At 46.2% G+C, this 9,985-nt stretch overlaps 1 protein-coding gene across 1 annotated transcript; it reads right to left on the bottom strand.

Annotated features, from left to right (window-relative positions):
- Positions 1-304: 304 nt before the first annotated feature.
- Positions 305-7,129, bottom strand: LOC142840026 (CD209 antigen-like protein B). The gene is made up of 9 exons (XM_075956506.1): positions 7,040-7,129; positions 6,852-6,938; positions 6,221-6,303; positions 5,664-5,751; positions 4,726-4,791; positions 3,334-3,420; positions 2,671-2,822; positions 1,650-1,759; positions 305-568 (listed from the first exon to the last, which is right to left on the bottom strand). Exons 1-9 carry the CDS (start codon positions 7,083-7,085, stop codon positions 418-420), a joined length of 870 nt encoding a protein of 289 aa, XP_075812621.1. The 5' UTR covers positions 7,086-7,129; the 3' UTR covers positions 305-417.
- Positions 7,130-9,985: the final 2,856 nt, after the last annotated feature.

Here is a 9,985-nt window from a genome sequence, read left to right as displayed (position 1 = left end):
CATGTGTGTGTGTGTGTAGGGGTGGAGGGGTTGTCTTAACTGACTAGCAGATGTGGGAATATCCAGCCCATTGTGGATGCTGCCATTCTCTAGGCATGAGTCCTAAATCGAGTGAATGGGAAAACTGAGCTGAGCACAAGCGTGTGAGCGAGCATACACGCACACATTTCCTTCTGTTCCCGACTGTTGATGTGACGTGGTCAGTTGTCTCAAGTTCCCGTCATCCTGACAGCCCGGAATATAAGGTGCTTTTTGTCAGAGCATTTTATCACAGCAACAGAAATGAAGCCAGGATATACACAGAGGATGAAAAATTTTATTAAAAAAAGAAGCCCAGTGCTTTGGTCAACATACTGAGAGACATGTCTATCCACCTGGCAGACCAGCATGGAAGCAGAAGCTGAGAAGAGCTGGTTCTCAGCTGGCAGTGCACGGGGTTGCAGACTTCTTGCAGATCCAGAACTTTTGGAGGTCACATTTGGAGTCGTTCCAGCCATCCCCAGCGAATTCCACACAGTCTTCTTCCCCAATATTGTTGGGCTCCCCTCTATTCCAATACTTCTGGAATCTGGAGAGTCAGTCAACAAAACATTAGTCTGCTCTAGGGGCATGCTGCGAACCATGTTCTTAGCTTCCTGAAACTCAATGTCTCACACCCCCCTAGAATGCATATGGTGGATGGGCCTTGTTCTGAATCCAGAGACATGCCTGAGTTAGATGGCTTTGGATTCTGACTCTGGTTATGTCCTATGCTGAGAGAGTGTGATTTCCAGATCTGGACTCCACCTCTCTTACTTGGTTCTTGCATTCCGGAATACAACTCACCTGCCCCCATGCCAAGCCCTGGACAGCTAGGAGTCAGGACCCTGAAATGACAAACTAATAGATGCTAAGCTTGCCTCTCCTGTTCCTCTGCATGGAAACAAAGTAAAGGCTCTTTCCACTGTTTGTCCTTCCCTTATATTCTCACTGATTGTGGTTCCTCCCCATGATCTCTGTGCCGTGCTGTGGGATCTGGGAGCATCTTTATAAACAATATTTAAGATATCTTTGTCCTTCTCCTCCCCTTCCATTTCCTCCCATATCCTCTTTCCCCTTTTCCGCCTTCCTTCCTTTTTACTTTTCCTTTTCAAAAACTTTTTGAGACAGGGTCTCATGTAGTCCAGGCTGGCTCAGAACTCAGTATGTAACAGAAGATAACATTGAACTTCCAATCCTTCTCCCATTACCTCCCAAGTACTAGGATTACAGGCATGGGCTATCACACTAGATTATGTAGTGTTGGGGGAATCAAATCCAGGGGTCCATCATGCTATTATATAAGCATATTTATATATCCAACCCAACATGACATCTTCCTATGGTAATAGTCCCCTCAATGGTGGCCTTATTTTATTTTGCATTTTCTATTAATACCCTACATTAACATCCACACCCCTCGGGGGAAATGTCTCTTGCTTTGATGGTGGGATTTGCTGCTATTCTGTCTGTTCATGGGTAGGCAGACCTCCTTCTATCAGCAAATGTGAGCAGCTCTTATTCCTAAGGGGCCAGGAAGAGGGAGGCGAACCCCACAGACAGCTCAAGTCAGAGCATCAAAGACCTGTTTACATTCCACTCTACACGTTGTTCCCTTTTTCTGGCTGTACCTGGATGACAGAGGTGAGTCATCCACCCAGAGCCATGAGCCTTCCTTCTTCAGGTCCGACAGCCCCATCCAGGTTGCTCCTTTAGCTTTGGAAGTCTGCTGCAGGAAGCTCTAGAGGAGGAGAGGAGAGTAGGGAGTATCTCCCTCTCTCCTGCCACTTTCATCTGGTGCCTCCCCACACTCTTGTTGGAAGTTCTACTTGCAATCTGATCTTTCCCCTTCCTCTCTATCAGGCCATGAGCACTCATGTGTGCTTAGATGATATCAGCTATTTTCCTATCTGGAGATTACGGGCACATGCACTCTGGCACAGCGTGCTACCCAGCTGGCTGGACATGGATGCACACACTAATCTCAGAACTCCACAGGATCTCGGTGAGTTCCAGGAAGTACACAGATGGCCTCTCCACACACACGATCTCTCTTAAGAATATTGGGTCAGTCTACAGAATTTCCTTATGACTGCCTTTAATGATCTGGGAGCAGGTCATACTAATTCATGGTTGCTTAAGATATATACCCCTTATTTTCTGTTCTTCAGTGACCTCCCATTATAAATTTGATATTTCACACAATGAGAGTATTTACACCTGGGGAATTGGCAAGCACATTGTGAGTGAGAGTTGTGTGCCTATGTATATGTGTGTGTGCCCATATGTGTGTGTGTGCCTATGTATATGCAGGTATACAAGCCATAGTATGTATATAGAGGTCAAGGGGCAACTTGTGGGGATTAGTTCTCTCCTGAGCTATCTTCTCAGGCTGCACACCAAGACTTTTGTCTCTCAGAGAGCAGGTGGCTAAATACTGACCAGCATAGGGGTGTTATCCCCTGCATTTCAGGAAACCCTCAAAAACTCACAAACGTTCAGCACAGGATTCTACGCCGAGGGCTTGGGATCCCCTCATTTCTACTCCTCTCTTTTTCCCACCCTCACATAACTGTGGCAAATTGTCCTAATCCCAGGTGATCAAGAGCCAGGTGCTCCGACCAAATCAGGCTGGCGCCCCACCAGATATACCTGCTCTTCATCACTTTGGATGATGACCAGCTGAGCCTCCACTTCTTGGCAAGCCTTGACAGCACTGCTCCAGTTCTGCTGGTACTTGGAGACGAAGTAACAGTTTCCTCGGAGGAAAGTCCAGTCCCAGGGGCAGGGGCGACACAGGCGGACTATTGGGGAAGTGGGTTAGGATGGACTCACGCCTGGATGCCTGTGTTCCTGTGCTTGCTTAGCCTCAGGCTCTTCAGAGTCAGGGCCCTCCCTTGACACAGCATGTTGGCGAACCATTCCCTTTCCACTTTCTTTGCTTCTTTGCAACTCTAGGGGAACTCAGGAGTCCTAGTTCCACTTCCTCCAAACTGGAAGAAGTAGGAGCTTAGAGCTCAGAACTAAGGCCAGGAGATGGGCTCATGGCTTTTGTGAGTACTGGGTGCCCGCTGTGTGCACAATTGCTATGAACACTCAGTGTCCACTGTGTGCACGCCCCCGTGAACACTGAGTGCCTGCTTTGTAAATGATTCCTGTGAACATTTAGTGCTCGTTGTTTGCGTGGCCCCTGTAAATACTAAGTGCTAATCCAGAGGATGGGACTGAGGTTCAAAGATGTCTGAGGACTCAAGCAAATTGACCCACAGTAAAGATCACCGGAGGCCCCGAGGCCTCTGGTCTCTGTTCACTCACAGAGTTCAGCCTTCATCTGTACCAGCTGCTGGTAGATCTTTTCCTGCTTAGAATGGTTCTGTACCTGGACGTTAAGGATACTGGAAACTGGGCCAGGAAAAAAGAGCGAGAGCTGCAGTTACTAAACAACTATGGTGTGCATCGACTTGAGCTGGGTCCCCAGGGCCATTATGCCATTTCTCTCTTGAGATGGATCTCCCTCTGTGACGAAAACCTCTCAAAGTCCTGGGCATAAGGACACCTCATCTCTCAGCTTCCCCGTGAAGCTTGGACTTGCCACAACCCAGTGTCAGGGAGCGCCTCTCCTGTGAAGCTTAGGACACTTAATACTCAGGAGTCTTGGTCTTTTTCTTCTAGATGGTGAGAAGTAGGGGCTTAGAGCTCAGAACAGAGGCCAGTAGACTGGTTTAATTGAGTGCCTACTGTGTGTGTGTAACTTCATCAACATTGTGTGGCGACTCTTCACAGTCTGCCTACTGTGTGCACAAATTCAGTGAAGATAGTGATCCTACTGTGTTCATGGCACAGCTGATGTGAATGTGATTGGACATGGAATGAGCCAAGAGACACAGCTTGGGATGGAGAGGTGAGGGTATTTCCAGGAAAGAGGAACAGGACAAGGAAGACCTGTGCCTAGTGAGCAGCACCTCCCAATGCTGGCCCAGACATACAGAAGCCAAGGGAAAAACAGGGCTGCTGCTGTCTGTCCATCTTCCCATCTATCTGTTGTTGTCTCTGGAGTTTTGCTGATGTTAATCCCTGCTCCTTTCAGTCTTTCATTGTGTCCTGAAGGATGGTGGCCCTCTAGGAATCCTTCAGGGTCCCAGACTGGGACTCTGAGGCATCCAGCCTTGTGGACTGAGTGGCTACCGGATTCTCAGACTTTTAATAAACATTCTTTCTATAGAGTTTGTTCTTCCAAAGAACCTGACCGATGCAGGCTTTGTAAATGTTGAATGCCTACTGTGTATATGGTCTCTATGAACACTAAGTGTCTACTGTGAACAATGAGTATTTATTGTGAGTGTGGTCCCTAAAAACATTGACTGCCTAGTGGGTGCCCAAAGTTTCCATGAACATGAACATAGAATACCTAGTGTGCACGTGGTCCCTAAAACACTTAGTACTTACTGTGTGCATGCCCCTTATGAACAGAACATTGAGTACCTCCTGTATGAACAATTCATGTGTTCTTAGGAACACCGAGTACCTGGTGTATGTATGTTCCCTATTGACATTGAATACCTATTGGGTGCTTGCCTATGTAAACATCATGTGACATCCTTGTTGTCACCTGTGGCCCTGAGTCACAAATGAGGAAACTGAGGCATAAAGAGCTCTGAGGACTCAAGAAAATTGACTCCTTGGAACCTCGGGTTTCTGTTCACTTACGGAGTTCAGCTTTCATCCGCATCAGTTGCTCAGAGATCTGCGAGGACTCATTCCGCCCCTGGGAGACTGTGCCAAGAAAATAAAGAACTGCCATTATTAAATACCTACTGTTTGTCATGATCTGCACAGGGTCCCCGGGGATCTTCTGTTTTATGGACCCCACTGTGTAACAGATTGTCACAAATCCTCTGGCACAAATGAGCATTCCTTTTCCAGTTCCCTAATGGCTAGGATGCAGGCATAGGCCACTGTCTCAGCTTCTGGGATGGTTTCTGATTGATGTCTTCTTTATTCTCCTTTGGAGACTGAGAAGCTGAATACTTCGAAGAGTGTCTAGTCCCAGGAGGGTGTGGATCACGATGAACCCACACTTGGATACCCATGCTCTTTGTCTGCTCAACCTTCAGGCCCTTCAGAGTGACAGAGCATCCTAGGGAACCATCCCCCTCTCCACACCCCCTCCACACTGTAACCCTGGGAGTCCCAAGTATTATCTTGCAGACTGGGAGAAACTGAGGCTTAGCAATCAGAACAGAGACCAAGAGAATAGTTTGAGTACCTACTATGTGCACGGCCCCTGTGGGCATTAAATGTGTACATAGCCCCAGAGACCAGGAAGTGCCTGCTGTGTGTGCACCCTCTGTATGTATTATAAGCCAAGCACAGGCATGTCCTCTGGGCACACGGAATGCCTACTATGCACACGACCCTTATGAACATTGCATGTTGACTGTGTACACACCCCCAGTGGACACTGAGTTCCTATTGTGTGCACAACCCCTGTAAATATCAAGAATCATTTTATTATTGTTATCCCGTGGTCTCGATTCACAGAGGAGAAAACTGAGGTTCAAAGGGATCTGATAATTTAAGAAAATGGACTCCATTCCCACGGAGCCCTCCCGAGGCTCCGGCACTTCTGTTTTGAGGTCACTCACAGAGTTGGTCTTTTAGCTGGGTCAGTTCCTGGACGATCTTTTCATGCTTAGATTCCTCTTGCCCCTGGGTATTTGGGGGTCTTGGAAACTGAGGAGGGAAAAAAAGTCCATTAGTAAATACCTCCTGTGTGCTAAGTCCTGCACTGAGTTCTCTGAGACATTGTGCCATTTTTAAATTTTTTATTATGTTGCCCAGGCTTCTCTCATATTCTTTGGCCCAAATGATCAGTGTGCCTCAGCTTCCCCAGCAGCTGAGACTATAGGCACACATCAGCACCCCAGAGACTAGGGAAGTTTCTCACTAATGTCTTCCTTAATCCTGATCAAAGGCCAGAAAACCTACCACTCAGAGAAAGCCGAATCATAAGGAGGAATGGATGGAGGATCTAGGACCGACCCGTGTCTCTTTTCTCATTCTGTCCTACACTAGAGATGGGGGCATCCTTAGAGGACATGTCATCCGCTTGCATTCCCCACTTCCCTTCTAGACCCCAGGAAGGCCCTAGCTGAAGAGCAGGGTCAGGGAGGTGAGGCCTCCATTGTGCCTGACCTTTGACAAGAATGATCAGCAGGAGCCCAGCCACGAACAGGAAGGAGAGCAAGTGCAGGACCAGGAGGATTTGGCCACGTCCCAGGCATCCTGCCAGAGAAAAAGTGGACTTTTAAGTATGATGAAGTTCCTTTCTTATGCTGATTCCAGGACAGGTGACCTGCACCCTCCCCCCACCAGCCCATGAATCCAAACTCAGATTCTACCTCCACATGGCCCATGATTTCATTCCCTGCCCCCAATCTCCTCATAGCCTGTGATTTTCTGCTCCCTATGCCACCTCTCCAAAGCCCGGATTCCCTACCTCAGGTTCCACTTCCCTAAGACCCTTAATTTCTTGGTATACCATCCATCTTCCCAGGACCCCCAGTTCCCAACTTCTACCTTACCATGGCCCTAGTTTCCTTGTCCTAGCCTCTACTGCCCCATGGCCCATGACTACCTTCCCTGGCCTTCTCTTCCCATAGTCTGTTACCTTTCCCCTAGCCGCCTACCCCAGCCTTCCCGGTGGCCCATGATTCCCTGCTCCAGCCTCTCTCTCCCCAGGAAACAGAAGTTTAGAGCCCTAGCCTTCCTCTCTTTAAGACCCACTCTGGGGAAGACTGTCCACTCTTCCTCAGCCCCTCACCCGGCCGTACCTGCTAAACTCTTGGTTCCAGAATGTGGTCGTAGTCTGGAGCTTTTATTAGAACACCTGGTGTCATTGACCATCCACTCTTCATCCTCTGAGGGAACACAGCGCCAGTCAGAGCCTGGGCAGGCTCAACTCCGAGCTGCCCCCACTGGTTTCCCTCACCGTGCTCCCACAACCCCAGCCCGGCCTCACCCATGGAACCCAGCTGCTGCATCCTGGCTTCTGTGGAGTCACTCATGGTCACTACTGTGTCCTGGTGCCTGGGACTGCCGGAGACCACAGTATTTATCCCCTGGTGTTCTTTAAATGCCCTTTCACTCAGGAAGGGGAAAAAGGAAGCCCATGAATTGCGGAAGAGCCGGAGGGAGGGACTGCACCTTTCACATGGCCTATCTTGTGCCAGATAACTAAAGGCCTAGATTTTTTTTAAAAGGAGGAGTTAGAAAGCTTGGTGTTCTGTAGCTGAAAAATCTGGTGCGTTGATGATGTGGCCAAGTTATGGGTATCTTTTTAAAGACAATAGGTTATCTGATGAGTCCACTTTGCTATGCCCTTTCCACCTATGCTGAGTGTAGGAAAGCAACGCCCCATCTTCCAAGTTCCTCTCTCCTCTCTGACTCTGTATTGCTTTGCTGGCTCCTGATTCATGGACATTTCTGCTGATTTTGTTGTTTTCATGCTCCTGTCAATTGAGTGCCTGCTGCCGTCATGACATCTGACTACTGGATGGACTTTCTCAAACCTTCCCACATTGCGGTAGCTGAGAAACTGCATAACCAGATTAGGTAACTGTCTAATAATAGCTGCACAGCTGGTCCTTGGTGAAGCTGGGGACTTGAAGAGGGACAATCCACCTCTATGTTGGAACCAAGGAGAATCAAATAGTCCCAAGGAGGAAATATAAAGTTCCCTAGGTATGCCAGAATCGTAGAATTTTGAAAAACCAAGCTGGTGAGGTGGTTTAGGTAGAGCGCTTGCAGCACAAGTACCAAGATCTGAGTTCAAATCTCAGCACTCAAGTCAAAAACCAGGAGTGGCAGCACACACCTCACTCTAGTGCTGTGGGGGAGTGGAGACGGGACGATGATGGAGCTCATTGTTCCACAAACCAAGTCAAATTTTTGAGTTCCAGGTTCAGAGAGACCCTATTTCAAAGCATAGAAGGCTGAGGGGTTGAGGACGAACTGACGGAAGCCTTGTGTGTACAAATTATAGCAACATGTATATGCTACACACAATAACCATAGCTAAAAGGACATACGGAATATTAAAGAAGAAAAGAGACGGAAAGGTTAGCAAAGAAACTGGAGAGGTAAGGGTGATATAGAAGAAAAAGTAACAGAATTGATTATTAAGGCTTTACAAACAGATTTACTTAGAAGATATTAAATCATGTAACCCAAAATTTGGGTAAGGGATGCCACCTCAAAAATACCTCAGAGTTGATAACATCTTAACCATGCCTGTTAGAGATAAGTTAAATTTGTGATTCTAAAAATGTTTGTTCCCCAGGATTATCAGCTATTGTACTCCATCCGGGAACAAAGGCGGCAACCCCGAGCTACAGCAGCCGTTAGGCCCATCCTTATATCAATGCCTCTATGGTAGTAAAGCCATATTATGTCTAATGATTCCTGAGTGGTTTATATAGAAATAGCAATTTTCTATTAAGGCTGTAAAATTACCTCTCTGTTTTACATAGAGCGGGTTGAGTGCTCTGTGTATAGCACTATTTCAGCCAATGAATCGTCCTATTGATAGATCTGGGTGTATTTGGTTCTAACAGGTACCTTTTCTGGTATGCCAATAGGCACTATAGGTAGCTATTTTATCCCCTGTGACAGGGAATTTTTTTTTATCTAATATTCCAGCCTGTTAGCAAGACAAACCTGCTTACCTTTTCTCTACTGGAGACCTAGTAGCTCTAGAAAAGGCAAGGCTTGATTTTTACATATGAAATAAACTAACAAGGTGGCTATAACCTTGGGGAAGACTCTGATTTCTTGCTGTTGCCAAGCTGACAGAGTTATGGTTAGTCTAGTCATCAATGCCATTAGAGATCTGAGAAGGATAAATTACAGCAGAAAATATAACAAATGGCCTGTGTATCAACTAAAATGACAAAGACTAGCCCATTACCTAGATAGCCATCCCATGCTCCTGTAGTCTCTGTAGCATTGGGGGCAGAGGTACCAGGACAGCATCCATCTTTGGTTGCCAGGCCCAGAAGGTGAGAGTTTTTCCTGTGAAGGAGGAACATAGGGAAGACTGACCTTACTTTGTCTAGGCAAAATGGGGCAACCAATTCTCCCGTGTCCTGCTTGTCCACAGTTTGGTCTGGGTCCTGGTAGCAGGTGCTGTATTGGGTCATTCTTGTCCAGTAGTTAGCATTACCACAATCCTGGTGGAGTCATTGTTGTGCCCTGCCATCTTTCTTGGAAATCTTGGGATTACTGCTAGGAGCTGGGACTCTTTCTCTGTCCTAGTAAACTTTTTCCATTAAACATTTTAAAAGCCATATTCATCAGATCTCTGACAAGTTTGAGGACCATTATCTGTAAATCATATCTGAGGCAAACAAATCTAGGCTTAACCTTGAAAGCATATCTAACATAACTACAAGTTTGATTATTCTAGATGATTATTAATCTGTATTTCTTAATTATATATTATCTTTTTAAAGGAGTCACATAGGTACAATACCTTAAACAAGAGTAGAAACACATATACGTATATTAGCAAAAATAACTAAATTTGTATCATTATAGAAAAATTCATACCTATGTGAAATATTTGAGACTAGTAGTTGTTTTTTAAAATAAATTACCAATCTACCTTTTTATCATATCATTTTATTTTAAAAGTAGATTCAATAATTTTTTAAAAATTATCCCCCTTTTCGGAAAAAGATTCCTGGATCTAACCTCCTTTGTTTAGTTTCCTCCCTGACCATAACCAATAACAACTTGAAACTAACCCCACTAAACAATGACAAACACCCCCGGAATGACCAGAAATCATCTACCTCATCTCTTGGGAATGTGGGCATCATGTTTTTTAGACTGTTTCCTGTTGTCTGGGAAGATGGCATCTCCAGGGAATCCTGAGAAAATTGAGACTTTGGTCAAGTCCTGGGAA

This window comes from Microtus pennsylvanicus, chromosome 1 (genome assembly GCF_037038515.1).
Source record: "Microtus pennsylvanicus isolate mMicPen1 chromosome 1, mMicPen1.hap1, whole genome shotgun sequence".
Taxonomy (NCBI): domain Eukaryota; kingdom Metazoa; phylum Chordata; class Mammalia; order Rodentia; family Cricetidae; genus Microtus; species Microtus pennsylvanicus.
Note: the sequence above shows the minus strand (reverse complement) of the source record. Positions and strands in the feature narration are given on the sequence as shown.